Source organism: Adiantum capillus-veneris, chromosome 29 (genome assembly GCF_014529385.1).
Source record: "Adiantum capillus-veneris isolate H3 chromosome 29, ASM1452938v2, whole genome shotgun sequence".
Taxonomy (NCBI): domain Eukaryota; kingdom Viridiplantae; phylum Streptophyta; class Polypodiopsida; order Polypodiales; family Pteridaceae; genus Adiantum; species Adiantum capillus-veneris.
In genome coordinates this window covers 21,065,297-21,088,170 of record NC_140959.1, presented here as the reverse complement: position 1 = coordinate 21,088,170, position 22,874 = coordinate 21,065,297, and the positions used below count along the sequence as shown (strand labels likewise).

General features: G+C 44.9%; 1 protein-coding gene across 1 annotated transcript in view; it reads left to right on the top strand.

Moving 5' to 3' along the window:
* The window catches only part of CPSF100 (cleavage and polyadenylation specificity factor 100), a 177,729-nt gene extending 155,100 nt beyond the window's left edge, over positions 1-22,629 (top strand). Inside the window, exons 16-19 of the mRNA XM_086505392.1 lie at positions 21,316-21,483; positions 21,738-21,815; positions 21,883-22,046; positions 22,116-22,629. Coding sequence (XP_086361518.1) covers positions 21,316-21,483; positions 21,738-21,815; positions 21,883-21,969 — 333 coding nt within the window. The 3' untranslated portion in view covers positions 21,970-22,046; positions 22,116-22,629. The remainder of the gene's footprint in view (positions 1-21,315; positions 21,484-21,737; positions 21,816-21,882; positions 22,047-22,115) is intronic.
* The last annotated feature ends 245 nt before the right edge of the window (positions 22,630-22,874 follow it).

Below are 22,874 nucleotides of genomic sequence, written 5' to 3'. Positions count from 1 at the left end.
ACAACATGCTGGTATGGGGAGATGACATCATGGTTTCAGGCACATGGGTTCAGCATAGACCGGCTGCTACCATTCCATTACTCATTGGATGCACCATCTGTCACCCTTATACAGTCAGAGATCACCAAGCTCATACGCCAAGACCTGACCGAGCTAGATACCAGAAGGACATGGATACAACCAGCACAGGAATTGGGCACGAAGATGGCTTTTTACAAAGACCGCCTTCTCCAACTTACGAAAGATGGTTTTGTGACGAGACCCAGATACATGGATACCCACTTGTCTCATGGGTTACGATGTGCTATTGGCCTATTACGCACATCTTCTCACCAGTTGCGGATTGAGACTGGGAGATACAGCGGAGTACCAGCAGAGAAGAGGACATGCCCCTTGTGTAACATGGAACCTGAGACAGAGCTACACTATACCTGTCGCTGCCCCTTCTACTACGAGATACGAGGCCGCTTCCATTGCTTGTTCAGAGAAGGTTTTGGACCACTCTCACACCAGAGGCACACTGATCGACCGAGTGATTGAACTGGGGAAATCCAGGCGCCCGCGACTGCGAAGAACTACACAGCATCGACGGAGGCTACGGCAGAAAATTCGGAGGACGCTGGCCAGGCATGCACGACGCCCGGTCAGACTACTAACCATGGAGGAAATTGATGAGATTCGCCAACAACCGATGCTAGATCTCTTGTGATTCAGCTATCCCAACAAGCCGCCCATTTTTTGCTTAGTCTTTTGCTTGGTTCACATCGATCAACTTAGGACCCCATAGTATATATCTTTGTTTTGTACTGTTGTTAGGTTATTTTGTTACTCTGACTTTGTATCAGATCCACCACTTTGTAACTCTCGGGTCTCATAGGTCATTATGGCCTTTTGAAGACGTTAATATAACATTTCATTTCATTTCATTTCTTATAGTATATATCTTTGTTTTGTACTGTTGGTAGGTTATTTTCGTTACTCTGACTTTGTATCAGATCCACCACCTTGTAACTTGCTGGTCTCATAGGTCACTATGGCCTTTTGAAGACGTTAATATAACATTTCACTTCATTTCATTTCTCAGACAGAGACAGTCCCAGAGACGCATCTCAGATTTCTTCAGTACGAGTACCACAGAGGCAGAGGGGACACCACCATCACAGAGCTCGGTTCCTACCCATACACACACCAGCGGTACTCTCATTGACCGAGCTATATAGTTGGGGGATCAGGACGACCGCGACTGAGGAGCGGAACCACGCAGCACCGGAGGAGATTGCGGCAGAGGATTCACAGGATTCTAGCACGATACCCAGGGTGTCGATCAGGATAGGCTTTATGCTACTGCTATATTGTATCATGGTGACACTTATCCCCACTTTGTACCTTTGTGGCATGATACCATTGCTCAGCTTACCAGCCACCCATAGGAGTCGGCAACACTCCTATCTCAGTTTTTAGTTTGTAGTTTTCTTTGTTTGTACCCAAACTTGGTACTAGACTCATCATTGTAATCAGTTTGGTCTCATAGGTCATTTTGGCCTTTTGTAGACGTTAATATATCATTTCATTTATTTCATTTCATTTCTCTCTCTATCAAGATCGGTGTCAGTTTGGCCAGTTCCTACTCATAGACGCAAAGTGGCACTGATGGAGCCTACAACGGTCCTAAAGGGTGGGAGATAGCCACAGCTTACAGACTTGTTGATCTTAGGCCCACCACCTCCAACCACACAGAGAAAGGTGACCCCAGAGCAAGTTGAGACGATCGGAGCTGGGAGATGACCATGAGCTCTAGGATATAGAGCCCCCAGCCTTCATCGTAGACATATTCAAATGATCGAGTCTCAGCACTACTAGGCTGTCCAAGAGAGACGAGCGCAGATGATGGCAGAGCCAACAACATTTATCTAGGCTGTTCTCACCCCAGAGCCAACCATGTACCACATACTACACCCGAAGTTTAGCACTGGATGGAGCTAGATAGTCTGATGTATCTCCGTGATTGTGGTACCCTGGATATAGCTGCATTTACACCCCTCGAGATAGGGCTCCACTCCCCTCCCACATACGATGTATCTCTGCCCTATGGATTACCACTCCACCATGGACGTATGGTCTCCACCACTAGATGAGTACTTTATGTACTTTGTGTGTTTTTTGTACCTTCAAGCCGTAAATTTGGAGCCATCCATCTTCTTTGATGGGTGAAAGATCGGCATCCTATTACCGAAAGTGGACATAACTGCAAGAAAACGTAAGTACACAACAAAATCTTGCAAAGTGGAAGCACATGAATGAGGGAGATCGAAAGCTGCACTGGATGAAGCAGTGAAGCTGATGTGAGGATGGTGAAAGTGACGAGAATTTGTAGAGGGACCCAAGAAGTCGCAGATAGAGCACATGGATCCGGCTGTCCACGCCAAAAATTTGAATTTTGGGGACCAGTAGCACAAGCACGAGACCTGCGGTAGAGCAATCCTGAACATGAAGCTGATGGAACAAAGGGAAAGCGAATACCCGGCTAAAATCTGCAACGGGTAGAATCTGGTAGAAGATGTCGACATCACGGGGGACCACGGAGGCCGTCCGGAGGAGAAGTGGACGCTGCCAGGGAAAGAGGGAGAGCCGGTAGAGGACCCTCTACAACAGAGCAATGGCTAGAAGAAGGATCATAAAAGATAAAATCGCTACCTTAGATTTTGTAAGTTTTCAAAAAAAGTAATTTAAATTACCAAAATACCCCTGAAATTTGTGGAAATATCAAAAGTTTCCAATATACCCTTGTATCATTTTGGAATGGATTTACCTAAATTTTTGCTAAGTCTAATCTTTATGACAATGGAGATCTATCTTTAATTGTCTTATACAAAACTGTTCACCAATGAGCTCACAAATGTAGGCATCTATGTCTAAAAGTGATGAACAATATCATCTTAACCGCCCACAAGACCTTCTAAAATCCTAGTTGTATCATCTTCTATTGAGGGAGAACAGATCTTCCTAACCCCCCCCCCCCCCCCCCCCCCCCCCCCCCCCGCGCCCCCCCATCGTGCTCCTCAGCCCTCTCCCCCCCTGCAGAAATTCAGAAAATCTAGAAATTCAGAACCCTGCAGAAATTCAGAGGTGCATAAATTTTCAGATTTTTTAGAAGTATCAAAACTCTCAGAATTGCAGAGATTGTAGATAGGTGTGGAATAAACATGTATGCATGATGTGGGAACACCTATATGTGTAGTGGGGTTCAGAATTGTAGAGATTGTAGACAAATGTGGAATAAACATGTATGCATAATGTGGAAATACCTATTTACATAGTGTGGTTTTCTCTCTCTCTCTCTCAAGAACTCTCTCTCTTTCTCCCTCTCCTCTTGCGGTTTTCAAACGTGAAGAAGCAAATTGACAAGGACAACCGTTTGGAGGAGGCCATTCAAAAATGCAAAGAAGAAATGTGCAAGACCATCAACAAGATTAATCACAATAAAGACACTTGAAGAACGTGTGTCGGCTCAGGAAAGCAAGATAAACACACTTGAAGATCGTTGACGGCCCAAGATGAGGAGATTGCGTTACTCAAGAAGGAGCTTGCAGAGGTGCGATCACGAAACACACTCGAAGAGGGAGAATTTCTACCCTCAGTAATTGGAGAACTCAACATGATAAAAGAGCAAGTGTGGGCCATCAAAGAGGGGAACTTGGAAGGAGCAATACAAAGAAAGGAAGGGACTTCCTGGGTGGATGTTATTACAAAGACTCAACAGAAAGCGGACCAGGTTGAGAAATGGATTGAGGTTGCCAAGAAAGAAAAAGGCAAGGAAACAACCCCCACATGCACCATCATTAACTTGACACTAGAAGAGGAACAAAGGAGAGGGGTGCGTGCCTTACATGTGAGAATTTGTTGCTGCAAAGACTAAGATAATGTGGATGAAGAGGTAAAAGAACTCATGACTATGATGGGGGTTAATGAGCCGATGTATACGAGAGCTTGGAATGTGGGCAATAAGAAAAGTGGAAGCAATGGGGAAAGGGTGCTTATGCTTCGTTTCCTCTCCATGGGATTTATGGGCATAAAAAAAGTGGAATCAATGGGGAAACCTTAAAGGAAATGGCACTTATCCTTCGTTTACCCTCCATGGAAGTGAAGGACTTTTTGAAGAAGAGACCAACTCTGAAGAAGACGGGCATCTTTCTTGGAGATGACCTCACGCTCTCGCAGATTGCTCATATGCAGGAGGTAATGTCGGATATTAGAGCGGTATGGGAAAAAGGTAAGATTGCTTTTTATCGAGATGGAAGGGTGGTGATATTGGAGTGACGCTCCACACCACGATGCGAGACCTATAGGACCACACTAAAGATGGCAGCATGGAACTTCAATGGGTCACTTCGTCTCGAGGTAGGGGCATTTGAAAGACAGCTTTATGGGGAGAGACATCGTCTTTTACTCAGAGACACACCAAGCACCGGGACAACTTATGTCACAAAATGATGACGTGGCAACTCACAAGTTGTACCAACTTATGGTACCTATTGAGGGGATCCCAAGGGACATATAGGATTAAAATCGCGTGGACTACTGACTGAGAATTCCGCGAATTGCACTGACGTTACAGATTGTACGAAAACCACAAAACGCGCTGATTGCTGAGGCTGCACAACGTACGAATTTCCGCGATTTGCGTTGCAGCTTTTGGGAGTCCCAACTTTTGGATCAGATGCTTTTGAGTTTGAAGCTTTTCATGTACTACTTTTGAGAGGCCATGGGCCTTTAAATATGTACCTAGGGCCACTCTTCCACTCAGGTTGTTGATGAGCACTGAGCAGAGAGGACCCTTAGACTTTGTAACTTTGCTCAAGCATTAATATAAAAATAAATACCGAAAGGGGTGCCAGATTTTGGGGCCATTACCTTTGGGCATAGAACTACGTTGGCGGTGTCGACTCTATTGTAAGTGTGATATAGTTTGTGAGTGTTTTTAAGTGATTCTGTAGTGTGTCGTACCAGATTCTTGACTTGGGGGTCCAAGTCTGTTACAGTGGTATGAGAGCTCAGTCGATTTTTCTTTTAAGAAGAATCCGATCCTTTTGGTCGCGATACACATGGATTCAGTCGATGAATCCCACAAAGACCAAAGCAATCCACTTTGACAATTCAGGGTTGGGTGAGCACGGAAAATTCAAATTGACAATGATTGGATCTTGACGATTGAGAAGAAGAGTACGGGCCACCACGACCCACGGAGTATGAATGAATGGAGATGCAGTGTCAACAGCAGGTTGATGCTTGTGCTAAGCAGATACTCCAATATTGGAAGGATCCCCATTATGCAAAATTTTTGACCAAGCAACCGATCGATGAAATGCATACTTGGTGGCGTAAAACCATCAACTCACCTTTAAAGTCTACATTGAAGAAACCACCCGCCCCGCATGTGTACTCTGAAGATGAACTTGATGATGTGATAGAACGAAGTCAATCAAATATTGAGGACCACGAAGCATTCAAAAAGACACAACCGAGGAGCAGACTACCATGGTTATTTGGGTCGGCAGTCTTCTTTTGCAAATGCACGAAAGCCAAAGAAGCACGTACGTTTTGAGGGTGTTTCCAGTTCATCCTCATCCTCTTTTGACAGTTTAAACTCCTCTGATTCAAGTGATGAGGACCAAAAGAGCACGAACCGAAGAAAGACTTAGAGACACGGTAAGAACAAGAGGAAGGTCAAGAAGAGCAAATCCCACCAAAGATCTCGAAATTTTTTTGATACTTCTGAGGAGGATTCATCCTCTTTTGAGAGTTTGGACTCTGACGACCATATGTTTTATTCTAAGAGGAAGCACTTTTATGGAGCCAATCAATACGACTTTCTCAAGGATAAGAGCAAGAAGACTAAAGAATTCAAGGAGGGTGGACAAGCACTAAAATTTGATACCTTTTTAGGTTTTTGAGATACTCACAAGGCCCTCGCTTTTATTCACAGTTTGACATAGGTTTTTTGGAGGGCGCTACTCAGAGCACTCCAAGATCAGGAGGGCAACATCCTATTTGAAACGAAATGCACGCACATGGTGGCCCACTCTTCTATTACGAAAAGAAGCACCGACAAAGTCGTTAAATTTCAAGCGACTTTTTATTTTCTCTTGGCTCACTTAGGAGTGTGATTTCCGATTGGAATCATCTTCAGATGACCAAGGGAGATACTTTGTATATTTATTGCGAGAAATTTTGGGATGCTTTTCTACTTGCCTCTTCTTTTAAAAAGATCACCTTTAAGTAGTAAATCGAGCGATTTTGCTCTGGACTTCCCAAAGAGATTCGAGATTACTGCTTACTACAAAAGTCCGAGTCCATACAACAACTAATAGGACATGCTAAGCAAGGGTTTGCTATGCATTCGGGCAATCTGACTTATCCAACCGATCAACTTTTGACACCACAGACCGAACAAAATTCGACCAATGATAACAGAAGAAAAGGGAAGTTTCAGAAAAAGAAAGATACACGTCCCCGACTAACGGAGAAACAAAAATCCGGGTATCTCAAAGCGGGGAAGTGTTTTGACTGTGGGGAACAAGCCAGAGAGTTCTAGAGTAGCCGAAGAACCCGGAAGAAAAGGAAAGACGAAAGCAGAACTGGTACCAGATTATGTGGGGACCCGACCCAGATCAGATGGATGAAGGCACTGAACTTTGCTGCGCATGGGGCAAAGTATGAGATCAAGAAGCCCCCATCTTCTTTGATGGAGGAGCCAAGGCCAACTTTATTTCACCCGAATTGGCGGCTCGACTTGGAATTACGCTCGAGCAAATGGGGCCATAGGCGGAGGCTGTTCTAGCGGCACACGAACAGGATGTTACCATTAATTCTGTCATTGGCAAACTTCCTTTGCATTGTCAGGGGTATTTAGGGCACGAGGACTTTTACATCATGCCTTTGAAAGCGTGTGACGTCCTCCTAGGAATCCCTTGGTTCCACAAGAACAAAACTGTGGTCGATTATAGGGCCAAGAAATCTACTTTGAAGAATGAGAAGGCCAGAGAAATTGTACTTGATTTAAGGCTGAAGGGCGAGTCGTCCTTTCAATCTCGGGATGCAGATATGTCAAGCATCCTCGTTCTAACATTTGATTGGTTTTCAGTCTACCCTCATAAGCTTTCAATAGAGTCTCTAAAGATTCTAAAACTTTTTCAATTAGGACTAGACCTTCTGGCGATGTTTTGGATGTCGGCCATTTCCAAATTAATGAAATGCAGTCTTTTTGTTTGCTCGGTCTTCTTGAAGGAACTGAATGATGAACAAAGGTCAAATATGTTTGATTTAGAAAAGGGAACGACAAGAATTGCTATACGCACAGGTTGACTGTTTTTTGAAGGCCTACCAGGTGAGCTACCACCTTCTTGTCCTAAGGGTCACACAATTGATTTGATTCCTAGTAGTACTCCACCAAACTGACCACGTTATTGAGTTAGCTGAGCCGAAAATGAAGAAATAATGAATCAGGTAAAAGAACTTCTTGAAAAGGGTCTCATCCAACCTAGCACTTCACCTTTCTGTTCATCGGTATTGCTAGTACTAAAGAAAGAAGGATCTTGGAGAATGTGCATTGACTATAGAGCTCTCAATAAAATCATCATCAAGACAGATTCCCTATTCCAAGCATGGATGATATTCTCGACAGACATCAGAAGCCTCTTGTTTCAGTAGAATTGATCTGAAGAGTGGATATCATCAGCTCCGAATTGCTCCTGGAGACGTCTACAAAGACGTCTTTCAGGACAACTTTTGGTTTGTACGAATATTTGGTTATGCCATTTGGCCTTATAAATGCTCCAGCGACATTCAACAGAATGATCGATAGGATTTTCAGAAAGTACCGAGCATTTGTGGGCACTTTCTTTGGCGACATCATGGTCTTCTCCAAGAATGAAGCAAAACAAAGACACCACCTATTGCAGGTCTTCTAGGCACCGTGGAAGCATAAATTGATTATAAATGCGAAAGAGAACGAATTTTTCTTGTCTGAGATACACTTCTTGGGACACGTTGTCTCAACTGAAGCGGTAAAGATGGACCCCGCCAAAATTGAGACTATTCGTGATTGGCCAGATTTAAAGAATGTTCATGAAGTTGAAGTTTTTTGGGCTTGTGTTTGTATTGAAAATTTGCAGAGGTAGCTTCTCCTTTGCATATACTCACTTAGAAAGGGATTCTTTTCACTTGGGGACCAACAAAGATTACTGCTTTTCAGACTCTTAAAGAAAAGTTGACTATGGAACCAGTGTTGGCCTTGCCAGACTTGCAAAAGCCATTCTAAGTTTACAGTGATGCTTGTGGTTGGAGTTTGGGAGCAGTTTTGATGCAAGAAGGCCATGTCATTGCTCTCGAGAGCAGGATGTTTTCATGTCCTGAGTTGGTTGCACAGATTTACGAGCAAGAGCTATTGGCAGTAATCCATGCTCTTACGCAGTGGCGACACTATCTACTCGGAGCTGATTTTACCGTCTTTACAGTGTATGCTACTGCTTGTCGAAGAAGCAGCTCTCGGAAAAGCAGATGCGGTGGGCTAACATCTTGTCACGGTTCCACTTCCAGATAGTCCACGTAGAATGTGGCCATTTTTAATGGCCTACAACAATTTCCTGCAGCAATTGTGTTGGGTTTTCAAGCCCAATTACCTGTAGGAACACTCTCTCATAAGCATGCAAGAATACCTCCAGTGTAGGTGGGGTGTGCTTTGCCAAAGTGGTCCTATATATATATATATATATATATATATATATATATATGGAAAAGGCTTTCAATAAAAATGTACAATAGCGTTGCTTTTTTATCTTTTATCTCTCTCTCTCTCTCTCTCTCTCTCTCTCTCTCTCTTCCCCCCCCCCCCCCCCCCCCCCCCCCCCCCCTCCCTTATTCCCTTTCTCCTTCCTTAGTGCCTTAGTGTTTTAGTGTTAGTTCTTTGTAACTTGGTAACTTTGTAACTTGGTAAGTTCTGTACTTAGACATGGTATCATATTCACCAATTGTAACTTTTTGGTCTCATAGGTCATTTTGGCCTTTTGAAGACATTAATATAACATTTCATTTCATTTCATTTCTCTCTCTCTCTCTCTCTCTCTCTCTCTCTCTCTCTCTCTCTCTCTCTCTCTCTCTCTCTGTGTGTGTGTGTGTGTGTGTGTGTGTGTGTGTGCACGCTCACCTCTCTTGCACCATGGCTCCCCATCGTGGTCACCCCTAGCTTTGCAGTCCTTTCACGTGGTATCAGAGCCCCAGGTGGCCTTGCATCGGCATATCAAAACGCTGCGCGTCTAGGCGACGTTGAGGAAGCCACTTTGGTGGGGTTGACGGCAGTGAGCATTTCAACATGCTACACAAATTGGTGGGGTAGTTGCAATAGCTGGCGCATGTGAAGCACTCAATCTAAAGGCGTTTAGAAACGCTGGCTTTAGGAGGTCTATTGTCGGCAACAAGCTGTTACCATATACATGTGGTAGTGATGTGTGTGAACACACTAGGACCACCGGGGCATTTTTTCCCTCTTTAGGAGGTTTGTTCCCCCGTGCATTGTATATACGCCCATCACTCTAGGGCTATCTATCTTTCCATTGCACACTAAGAAACACACTCTCTATTGTGTGCCTTGAGCTTCCTTCGTCTTCTCCAAGTTGTGTGTGTTTCTCTACAACCCTAATTCCAACAATTGGTATCAGAGCAAGTCATGTCCTCCCGGGCTTAGTCGCCAGCTGCTCCAGCACACGCCTGCTCACTTTCTCCGATTTCAGTAGGCTTTGGCAAGCGTTCGCGGGTCTGCTTAGAATTTTGATTTGGGCTCATTTTGGCCTCCGTTTCCACTACATGCAGTATTGCACAGGCTATTTCGTCATTTTGTGGAGAATTTCTATCAGTGCCGTTTTCTGCATAACAGGTGCCTTATAGTCTTCTACGGTTTGTGCTATATAGCACAGGTTGTTCCCGCTCCGTTTCTCCTTTTTTCGGGCAATTTTCACATCAGGTGCAGCATTTACCATGGCTGACAACAACAACACAGATGTGTTCAAGATGTTTGCTGCTGAGAACAGGTTGGATGGGGATAACTACCCTATGTGGGCTTATATGATGCAACATGTTCTTGTGTCAAAAGGTGTCTGGAACATTGTGCAGGGCATTGATGTAAGGATTCTGAGAATGTAGGCGATGTTGAAGATGTTGCAGGTCTTGCTGCAAGGATTGCAGCTGTTAGAGTTGTTTTGCCTACGGAAGAACAAGCTCGTTGGGATGTTAAGGATGCGCAGGCTCATGCATTGATTGCGTTGTCTGTGAAGCGCACCATTGTTCCTCACATCCGTTCAGCAAAATCTGCAAAACAGGCTTGGGATATTCTAGCAGGTCTTTATGCAAGCAGCAATGAGGCTAAAACTGCTTTGCTACGTAAAGAGCTGGAGTCGAAGATTATGCATGAGGAAGATGATATGGACACTTTCCTTGCTAGTGTCAAGGATATCAATGAGCAACTCATTTCTACAGGTGAAGTCATTTCGGATAGTTCCCTTGTGCAGACTGTTCTTGATGCCTTACCAGATTCTTACCAGACTTTTCCTAGTACTTGGAGACTTATGACCGAAGGAAATCTTGAAGTTGTCAAGTTTGATGCATTATGCACATTGCTGTTGCAAGAGTCACTTTCTAGACTCTTTCTAGAAAAAACAGGACTAGGCAGCGTGCAGTTGAACATGCTTTTATTGCTTCTCAAAGAAAGAGTGGTAACAGTAATGCAACCACTTCTTATGGTTTTGCTGCGAGTGGCAAAAATTATGTTCCTAATGCTTCTGTTGGCAGCACTTCGTCTAGCAATTCTGGTGATAAGGGCAAAAAGAAGATGCGTTGCCATTATTGTAAAGCTAATGATCACTTGATCAAGTCGTGTCCTAAGTTGAAGGCCAAAGAGGCTAAGAAGAAAGAGGGTGGTTCCACTGCAAATGCTGGTTCCACTACAAATACAGCCATTGTTGCGTCTTCTGTGAAAGAAGATTGTGATGCTGATGTTGATGCAGAATGGGCTTTTTGCACAGAGTGCACTTACAATCCTGCTGTCCATGATGCATGCTTGTCAGCTGCTGCAGATTCACATGTGTGGTATTTCGACAGTAGTGCTACAAAGCACATTACCTCACATCGTGAATTGTTTATCTCTCTCGAGTCTGTCCCTCATGGGAATTCAGTCACTTGTGCCAACAACGCCTCTTATCCTGTTCAGGGAGTTGGAAAGATTATGCTCACTGCTGCTAATGGCAGTTCTTTCACACTTGTTGATGCACTTTATGTACCTGGGATCAAGAAGAATCTCTTATCTGTATCCGCACTTGCTAGACTTCGACTTGTAGTCAAATTTGTGGATGACAGATGTACAGTTCATGATCTAAGTTTTGGTGATGAAATTGTTGCATCTGGCCTTTTGTGCCGTGGGCTGTATAAGCTCACTTTGTATGACAAAATTTTGCAAATGCTGTTGCAGATTTAAGGGCTATTTCAGATGCAAAACTTTGGCATGCACGTTTTGGTCATCTGAATTTTGTCAGTTTGTTGCGTTTGTAGAAATCTGATATGGTTTTTTCTTTGCCACCTCTTGAAGCACCTGTCAAACATGTTTGTGAAGGCTGTATTTTGGGTAAGATGCAGCGTTCTAAATTTTCCAAAGGATGGTTCAGTTAGGGCCACATGTAGGTTGCAGCTTGTGCATAGTGATGTTTGTGGGCCCATGCAAACTCCGTCCTTGGGCAATTACCTGTACTTCGTGACTTTCATTGATGATTACTCCAGGCATGCATGGGTATTTCCGCTTAAAGCGAAGTCCGAAGTTTTTATGTGCTTCAAACAATTTCTGGCTATGGCTGAAAATGTCTCAAAATGTACTATGGGCACCCTCCGTTCCGATCGAGGGGGGGAGTATATGTCTCATGAATTTAATGCATTTCTGGCTAGTCGTGGGATAAAACACCAATGTACAGTGCCTTATACACCTCAGCAAAATGGTGTTGCTGAGAGGAAAAATAGGTCACTAATGGAAATGGCACGATGTATGGTCAAAAGTCAAGCTTTGCCGCATTCTTTTTGGCTTGAGGCCATCATGTGTGCCACTTATGTACTTAATAGGTGTCCTACGAAAGCTTTGCAGTCTATTACTCCATATGAAGCATGGCATGATAGAAAGCCTTCTATTGAGCACATGCATGGTTTTGGCTGTTTGGCATATGCTTTGGTGCCACAAGTGCAGCGCAGAAAATTGGATGATAAGGCTATCAAATGTATTTTTGTTGGTTATAGTGCTGAAAGCAAAGGTTACAGGTTGTATCATCCGCAAACAAAACGTATTCTGGTTTCACGGGATGTAGTGTTTGTGGAAGATTCTGTTCAGCCCTTGCTGTCATGTACTAGAGACAGTAATGTAAGCTCACAGGACATTTATGACACTGTATTGCCTCTTTTCAGTGGTGGAAATACGAATGTAAGTTCCAATGAGGCAAATGTACAGGCTATCGCGGTTTCTGAAAATGTTTTAGATCAGCCTATTACTGATGCAGATGTACATGATGTACTTGATGAGGAAAGGGCTTAAAATGAGCAGGCTAGAGGTATGCCAAAATGGCTGGTGCACACTTTGCATGACAGTAAATTGGATGCACCTTTGTCTAGTCGTACTCGTTCAGGCTCTCGCCATGCATCTTATGCATCAGATTGTTATGCTTTGGCTGTGTCTAGTTTACATGATGTTGAGGAGCCTCTGTCTTTTGATGAAGCACAGAATTCAGAAAATTGGATGGCTGCCATGCAATCACAATATGATGCACTTATAGAAAATGACACATGGACTTTATGTGATTTGCCTCCTGGCAAAAAGACCATTGGTACGAAGTGGGTTTACAAGTTGAAACGCAAGCCGGATGGTGAGATCGATCGCCATAAGGCTCGACTTGTTGCAAAGGGTTATGCACAACAAAAAGGCATAGATTATGAAGAGACTTTTGCTCCCACTTGTCGTATGACTACTGTGCGTTTGCTATGTGCATTGGCAGCTCATTTTGGTTGGGATGTACATCAATCAGACATTGTTACTGCTTTCTTGAATGGTGACATATTTGAGGAAGTTTATGTAACGCAGCCTCGCGGTTTTGTCATAAAAGGAGAAGAGGACAAAGTGTGCAGATGTAAGAAGGCTTTGTATGGGTTGAAGCAATCTTCACGTGCTTGGTATGAGAAAGATGACACTCATTTGGTTAAACGAGGCTTTCGTAACAGTCTACATGATGCATGCGATCCTGCTGATGTCACTCTTTACCAAACTGCTGCTGGCTGCCTCATTTATGTATGTAACACGAGGCAGATTTATGCATAGCCCAGGCCTGGTCTAAGCATTGGCAGTTTGTTAAGAGGATTTTCCACTACCTTAGTGGTACTTTACATCTTGGCTTGTTTTATCCCAAGGGGGGATCATTGCCGCCAGACTTACATGCTTCTTCGGACTCAGATTGGGCTAGTTGTTTTTACACGGGAGTGTCCACAAGTGGTTTTTGTTTCATGCTTGGCAATTCATGTATATCATGGTTGAGCAAGAAGCAACCTACTGTGGCCACTTCGAGTTGTGAGGCTAAGTACTGGGCAGTCTTCACCTTTACGGTTGAGTGTGTACGGCTCAGACGCCTTATGGCTGATTTGGGTGTTGGACAGGACACTGCCAACACTATCTACACTGACAGTCAGAGCGCATTGGCAGTTGCGAGGAACCCAGTTTTTAATGCTCGCACAAAGCACATTGAGGTGCATTACCACTATGTCAGGGAGAGGCTCTCAGCAGGAGAGATCAGCTTGGCTTATGTGCCAACACAGGACAACCTTGCAGATCTTTTCACAAAGGCATTGTCTCGTGAGAAGCTTGAAGCTTTCCGCAAAGCTTTGGGCTTACTCCCCTTTGTGGACTGATCCTGTCCTCACGGCATGGCACTTCCCCTTACTCATGTGCCAGCTCTCGTTCACCGCATCACTCCAGGGGGGATTTGTTACCATATACATGTGGTAGTGATGTGTGTGAACACAGTAGGACCGCCGGGGCATTTTTTCCCTCTTTAGGAGGTTTTTTCCCCCGTGCATTGTATATACGCCCAGCACTCTAGGGCTATCTATCTTCCATTGCACACTAAGAAACACACTCTCTATTGTGTTCCTTGAGCTTCCTTCGTCTTCTCCAAGCTGTGTGTGTTTCTCTGCAACCCTAATTCCAACACAAGCTTGCAACATAGCAGCTCAAAACGTCCAGAAAATAGTGCAGGCGGTGGTGCAACCGGAGTGGCAAGGAGCTTATCTTTAGGCGTTTCAAAAGGCTATCTTTAGTAGCATAATTTTGATATCATATAAAAATGTTGCTACAAAGCAGTGATTGATCAAGGTTGCATTTCAGAACACCCTTCTCAAAGGCGGTTGGTTGTAGTAGGCAAAGCGGTGAAGAAGGTGCAATTTTGTACAGCTTTTTAAAAGGCCCATAAGTGGTTGCGTAGTGGCAACAACAATACCTTGTATAGGTTAAGCGGCTCCACGAGATCCCAAGATTTATAGCATCTCAAAATGCTACTAAACACGGTAATACGAAGCAACAAAAAATGGTTGCAAGTGTGGTGCATAAAGGCTCCGAACATGACGATGATTTTCACATTATATGTAAAGGATTACGACATGCTCAAACACATAGACCACCAGAAGTATGGAGAAGATTTGCGTCAAGATCACGTCCATCAACATATACAAAGTGCAAGATTGTTTTTACCTATCACGTGTCGTGGATTTGTTATGTTTTGTCTTTTGTCTACACAATTACATATTTTCTGTCAAAGCTTTGTTTTAGCCTGTAAATTGTTAGTAATTGCTATGTCAAAAAAATTGTATGGGTTATAGACACTACCACACATAAGTGGATCAGTCTCCTTTATACACCGCTTATGGGATCTCCCCAGAGATAGAAATGCCCTCTCAACAGTCGGCTATCAGGGAGATACAACATGCTGGTATGGGGAGATGACATCATAGTTTCAGGTACATGGATTCAGCATGGACAGATTTCCCCCCTTCCAATACTCATTGGATGCACCCTCTTTGACTCTTACACAGTTCGAGATCACCAGGCTCATTCACCAGGACCTGACTCAGCTAGACACTAGGACTTGGATATAGCCAGCACAGGATGTGGGCACGAAGATGGCTTTCTATAGAGAGCGTCTTCTCCAACTTACTGAGGATGGTTTTGTGATGAGACCAAGATACATGGACACCCACTTATCTCAAGGGATACGATGTGCTATTGGCCAGATACACACATCTTCACATCGGCTTCGGCTCGAACGAAGCTCGAGATTGGTAGATACAGCGGAGTACGAGCAGAGGCTAGGACATGTCTTCTATGTCACATGGAGCCTGAGACAAAGTTGCACTACACATGCCATTGCCCAGTTTACTATGAGATACGAGGCTGCTTTCATTGCTTGTTCAGAGAGGGCTTTGGACCATTCTCTAGAGTAATGGGGTATGAGGACCAGAGATGCCTAGGACTGTTTTTGCTTGAGCTGTGCAGACACAAAGAGAGCCTGATGCGAGGAGAGGCTAGCCAGTCCCAAACACAAATCACAAACTTCTTTAGGCAGCCGGAGGAGCGGCTACCACAACAGAGTTCACATTCTCGTCACACCAAAGGCATGCTGATCGATCGAGCGATCGAGCTAGGGAGATCCAGATGCACAGTATCGACGGAGGCTGCATCAGAGGATTCCAATCACTTTGGCCCGACATGCACCATGCCCGGTCAGACTACTGACCATGGAGGAGATTGATGAGACCCTCAAGTGACCGATAATGGATCTCCTGTGATTTAGCTCTTTTTGAGGATATACCCATATTGTGTTGTAGTAGCCCTCATTCACTACTCTCACCACCCTTCTCATATCCTATACACATAGTTACAGGGGACCGGGGGGACGGGCCCTAGGGCCGGGGGACGGCCGTAACCGGGCCGGGAACGGAAGGGGACGCTGTGGGACGGTTGGATTTCGGGCCGGACGGGCGGGTCGCAGGGGGGACGGATCGGGAACGGCCGGAACGGCAAGGGTCGGACGGGGTCGATCGGGAACGGCTGCAGTCAGGCTGAAAAGTTACCGTTTTTGACCGTTTTTAACGGCTCTGTGCAGCCCAACTGCCACATTTTGGGGGGCCTTGGCCCTTGGGAGGCTATAAAAGGCTCCCTTGGGCCTCTTAATACTCATAGTCTCATTCCAATTTGCAATTTCCCTCAAGCTCAAGCTTTCCTCTCTACTCAATGCTCATTGCATGACCATTGACTACTCTACACTCTAGTCTCCACTCTCAAGTCTCTCCCTCTTCTACCCACGGGCCACGTTGAAGTTTGAACTTTGAAGCTCTCCTCTCTCTCTTCTACCCACTTTGAAGCTCTCATCTACTCTCTCTCCACACAAGCTCTCCTCTAACTCCTCTAACTTCTAAGCTCTACTCTCTCGAGTCTCTCCACCATCATGTCATCTCAAGCCAACTCCACTTCTCAAGCCGGTTCTTCTCGAAGGAGGCCCGCCGTGCAAACGTGGTCGTGGTGGGATGAAGTCGACTTTAGCACGCGTGGCAAAGGTGGCGGTGCAAGACCATGGACGTGCAAGCTATGCCCATACAAGAGAACGGGTGGTTCAAACAAAGTGCGAGCCCATCTTCTTCATGAACCCGGTTACGAGGTGAAGTTTTGCCCTCATGTAGCTCCCGAGAAGAGGTTGGATCTTCTTGAGAAGCTCACGGTGCATGAGGTTGCGGAAGCGGCCAAGAGGGGCCGTTTTGTTTCCGTTGATCCCTCTGCCACGGCGACACCGCGAGAGCAAAGGGAAGCCAACCTTGACGACATCTCTCGAAGCTTCAAGAGCCATGCATCTACACCGTCCTCTTCCGTTCCGCATCGCCAAACCACTCTCAACGAAAATTGGAATCCTAAATTGAAGGAAGAGGTGGATAGGTCGGTTGCTCGATTCTTCTTCCACGACCACATTGCCTTCCATGCTTCGCGGTGAGTTTCCCTTTGCATATGCACATTGCAATCTTCAATTTTGTATTCATAATGGGTTATAACTTCTCGACTCTCGACTCTCCATACTAACACAATATGCTCTATTTTGTGTAGATAGGTCTCCATACTTTCGAACCATGGTTACGAAAATAGGGGAATATGGCTCCTCTTATGTGCCACCTTCATCGGAGAGGCTTCGCACCACCCTCCTTGACAAAGAGAAGCTTTCCGTGGAGCAAGCGGCCCAAGCAACAATGGATTTGTGGGAGACCAATGGCGTCTCTCTCCTTGTAGATGGATGGAGCGACACCCGCAAGCGGTCCATCCACGGGGTGGTGGCCTACTCTCGGGGGGGGGGGATGTACTTTGTGGAGTCACATGATGCATCCGATAGTGGCAAGGCCGCCGAGATGCTTGCTACGGAGTGGACAAGCACCATAGAGATCACCGGCCCGGAGAATGTCCTTTGTATGGTTGCAGATGGAGAGGCGTCAAATAGGGCAGCCAGAGCTATCGTTGAGGGCATGTATCCCAGCATCCATGTCACATTTTGCATGGTGCATTGCCTCAATAACCTCCTCAAGGACATAGGGAACTTGTCATGGATTTCACCCACCATTGGTGACGCCTCTCGAATTGTCTCCTTTGTGCTCAACCATCAAAAAGTGCGCCATGAATTCTCAAAGAGGAGCCACTTGTCCTTGCTCAAATATTCAGAGACAAGATTTTCATTCAATTGGCTTATGCTAGGCCGCTTGTCTACATGTGGCGGAGCCTTAAGGGGCCTCTTTCTCAGTGATGAGTTCCAGGCCATGCCGGAGTCTACATCAGCAATAGGATTGAAATGCCGAGAATGGGCCGACGACGCCGCTTGGTGGGAGGAGGTGAAGACTCTTGACGCCATGGTCAAGCCTATTCTACACCTACTTCGAGTGGTGGATGGCTTGCAGCCATGCATTGGCAAAGTCTACGAAGCCATGGATCGGATGATAGAGGCACTTGAGAAGCTTGTGCCTGACCCTGTTCAGTATGCGGAGATTCATGGCTTGTGTGAGTCGAAATGGAATGGATACTACTCTCCACTTCATGCGGCAGCTTATGTGCTTGACCCTGAGTTTCAGGGAAGGCGTCAAGAGACCGACAAGGAGGTGAGCAAAGGATGGCGGCTTGCAATGGAGCGCCTTGAGCCTAGCAGTGACATTAGGCGCAAGATTAGAGACGAGCTACTCAACTACAGGCAAAAGAAGGGCTCCTATGGATGTGTAGATGCACAGCTCGATCGCAACAAGATTGGCTCGGTTTTGTGGTGGGAGGACTATGGAGGAGATGGCCCACATTTGCAACGCTTGGCTGTTCGTGTCCTTAGCCAAGCATGTACCACTAGTTGCTTGGAGCAACTATGGAGTGTGTACAGCCACATTGCCTCTTAGAAGAGGAATCGCCTTGGGGTTCAGAGGGCCAATGATTTGGTGTTTGTGAGCGCTAACTTGCGCATGCTTGCCAAGAGCGTCACACATAAGGCAGATCCTTTCACTGAGTGGGAGATGGCACAAGAGAATCCATCTATGGCCGATACTCTTTTGGAGGAGCTAGAGGAGGACTTCGAGCCTCAATGCGAGCCTCTTGAGCCCTCATACGTCGCTGACGACCTCGACTATAACGACGATATGGAGATTCAGCAGGCGAGCACTTCTTGAGTTTGATGATCATTGATCACTCGCCTCTCGAGTCTAGACTCTTGAGTCTACGACTCTACCTACTACATAGCCCTTTGTACTTTTTGTTATCCTTGAGGCCTCAGGCTTGTCCTAAGTCCTTTAGGCTTTTTGACTCTTGAGCCCTTGTGGCATGCACTTCTCATTTTGTATCCATCGATCATCGATGTTTTATTACCACATTTCAGCCTATATGACTCGTGTTCTTTGGTCTATTTAGTGTAAATTTATGGTCAAAGTGATGCTCTATGTGTGTGGCATGTGTGTAGGTCAAAAAATGCCAAAAAAAACTCTTTTTTTTTTTTGCCGTTCTGACCCCCGTCCCCATTTCTTGACTTTTGCCGTCTCGTCCCCGTTCCCGACCTCGACCCGCCGTCCCATGTAACTATGCAGGCTATACATCCCCAACTAGCTACTTAGCTGACATATGACAATTTAGGATTAGTATCCCTTTTTTCAATACCTTTTTTATTTTTGGTACTCAGTCATTGTATCAGATTCACTGCGTTGTAACTGTTTGGTCTCGTAGGTCATTTTTGCCTTTTGAAGACATTAATATAACAATTCATTTCATTTCATCTCTCTCTCTCTCTCTCTCTCTCTCATGGGTTCAGCATAGATAGATTGCCACCCTTCCAGTACTCACTGGATGCACCATCTCTCACTCTTACACAGTCCGAGATCACCAGGCTCATCCGCTAGGACTTGACTTAGCTAGACACCAGGAGGACATGGATACAACCAATAGATGAGCTGGGCACAAAGATGGATTTCTACACAGAGCATCTTCTCTAGCTTACGAAGGACGGTTTTGTGACGAGACCCAGATACATGGACACCCACCTGTCTCATGGGATACGATGTGCTATTGGCAAGATACACACATCTTGACACTAGATGCGGATTGAGATTGGGAGATATAGCGGAGTACCAGCAGAGGCTAGGACATGCCCCTTGTGTGACATGGAGCCTGAGACAGAGTTGCACTACACACGCCGCTGCCCTGTCTACTACGAGATACGAGGCCGATTCCATTGCTTGTTCAGAGAGGGTTTTGGACCACTCTCCAAAGTCATGGGGTACGAAGATCAGAGATGCCTGGGTTTGTTTTTGCTCGAGCTGCGCCGACACGGGGAGAGCCTGATGAGAGGAGAGGCTAGCCAGCCTCAGAGACGGATCACAGATTTCTTTAGAACAGACATTGGACAGCCGGAGGAGTGACTAGCACAACAGAGGCACACTGATCGGCCGAGCGATTGAGCTGGGGAGATCCAGACGCCCACGACTGCGGAGGACTACACAACATCGACGGAGAAGATTCGGGTCACTTTGGCCAGGCATTCACGACGCCCGGTCAGACTACTGACCATGGAGGAGATGGATGAGATCCGCCAACGACCGATGCTGGATCTCCTGTATCCCAGCCAGCTGGTTAGTTCACATCAAGCGGCTTAGGATTTTATAGTATTTTTATTTTGTTATGTTATGTTGTTATTGTTGTTATTTTTGTTACTCTGACTTTGTATCAAATCCACCACATTGTAACTTTCTGGTCTCATAGGTCACTTTGGCCTTTTGAAGACATTAATATAACATTTCATTTCTCTCTGTGTGCTTTAGAGGAAAGTATTTTCTATTAAAATGAACATCTTTAGGGCACAGCCCTCAAGATCAATCCCAAGTGGCACTTCTGGGCCCTTCGCTAGCACCATTGGTGTGAAGCAAGGTGCCCCCTCTCCTCGATTTTATTTGGCCTCTACCATAGTAGCCATGAGTTTCGAAATGGTTTTCAGAGGTTTCGGGATGTTTTGGTCCATGCTTGAAACACCATCGAGAGGTTTCATAACAACTTCAAGATAAATGTTGACAAATATATATGGACATTAGATGGAAGGTTTCATGGCAACTATGAACTCTACGTCAACGAGATATTAGAGAATATTCTATGAGTTGGGTGCATGAGCATGGAGCTTGTATGTACTCCAGTCCATGTAATGTTATATGCTGATGACATTGACTTGGTATTCGAGTCACAAGAGGGATTACAGATCCATCTATAGATCTTGGATGAATTTTTCATGTAGAGAGGCTGATAATGACCTTGAAAAAACCAAGGTTCTGATTTTTCATAGATCAAGGTTCTGATTTTTCATAGATCCAGTGTTTTCATAAAACCTTGAGAAAACCAAGGTTCTGATTTTTCATAGATCCAGTGTTTACATGAGTAGGCCAGACAGAGGGAGATAGAACAGGCTTTCTCGTGCTGCTATACTGCAGGGACTCTTTGCTCCCTACCCATGTATGCAAGGATATTTTACACCCATTAGAGTTAAAGCTCCATCCCCTCATCACCCGTATACACCATCCCCCATGCTCTATTTCAGTCTACTTTATCTTGTAGCATGTTTATTTTCAGCACTTTTGTCCCTTTTTCTGAATACACAGAGAAATTTGTTTTTACTTGAAATTTGTTGTGTTGTGTACCCTTGTTTTGTCCAGCTGGGTGATTACGAGCTGGCTTGGGTTGATGGCGAGGTTGGATGTAAAGAAGAGGACATTTTACCTTTGTTGCCTCATTCTGGAACGCCGCCTCCTCATAAGGCTGTTTTTGTGGGAGACCTTAAGCTTGCAGATTTCAAGCAACTTCTAGCTTCAAAGGGTGTGCAGGTAATTTAAATTTGCGAAAATATTGCTCTCAACTGTGTGTGGCAAGAACAGTACGAATGACATTTTGTACAAGTTGTAAAAATATTCGCAGTACCGCCCACAGTTGCTTTGTTTAAGAGGCATATGCTTCGATATGTTGATTTGCTAGGCATCATGTACATTTGGAATATAGCTGCAGTCTAGTTGGTATTTAATTTTGCAATGTCATGCATCAAGCAGCCCAAAATAATGTCTAGCTTGTGTCATGGCTGCAGGCAGAGTTCACTGCGGGTGCCCTGCGGTGCGATGGAAATTATTCTGTACGGAAAGTGGGAGGAGATGCTGCTCAGAAGGTAACGCAAAATAGATTTTGTGATTTCAGTTGTTCGTGTTTGACCCAATTATTTGCATTGCTTGCAGAGTCAGCAAATTGTGTTTGAGGGTCCTTTGTCAGAGGATTACTATAAGATGAGAGATAACTTGTATTCTCAATTTTATGTGCTTTGAGAGGGCTGGTCAGCAATTCTATGCTCAGCAAATTCAAACGTTTTCAGCTGGCTTAAATTGCTTATTATCCAGCTAAGGTAATCATCTAAACATTGTAGGATACCAGTTTCTTCTAGTATAGTAAATTGACTTTTAACAAATTGCAGCAATGTCAGCTTTGGAAAGACTATGCTATTCATCGCATGAACCAGACCCTGATGCGCATGCCTGAAAGACAAGCGCTGCACGCTTGGACAAGGGTGTAGGTTGCAATAACTGATCGAACCCATACAATTGTGCATCAGTTACTGACTTGTGATTGTCTAATCGCATGTTCATCTGAGGGGCTCTTGCTGCAGTTTTCAGCTTCTCGAACCATGATAAGGATGTTGTACGATGTTGTCCTCAAAATAGCGAAGTATTCTGCTGGATACAAAGCGGCACCCACTCAATTCAACTTTGTACACTTAATTTGTGTGGCTATTAAAGCGAAAAACAACACTGCAGCTCTGGTAACCCTGTATTTTGCATAAACATACAAACTAGCCTACACCCCAGCTTACAGAAACAAACAATGCTCAAAGGGTGGCCTATTGATGAGTGTTGAATGCACATTCTTATAAACCCATCTTTGAGTCTCACTTATCCTAGCTAATTATTCGATAAGAATTTTGTGTGGCTTCCTGTTCCTTCCTCAACTTGTTGATCTCTAATTCTTGCAACTGCCTTTGTGACTTAGTTTGTGTTTGTCCTCTCTCTCACTGGAAGTGGCCATAATGGTATTTGTATTGTAGTCCAGTGTTTTTGTGACTTAGTTTGTGTTTGATGATCCTCTCTCTTACTGGAATTGTCAAAAGCATTTGATACAGGTTTCTTTCATGGAAGTGGCCATAATGGCATTTTGTATTGTAGTCCAGCCTAGGCAA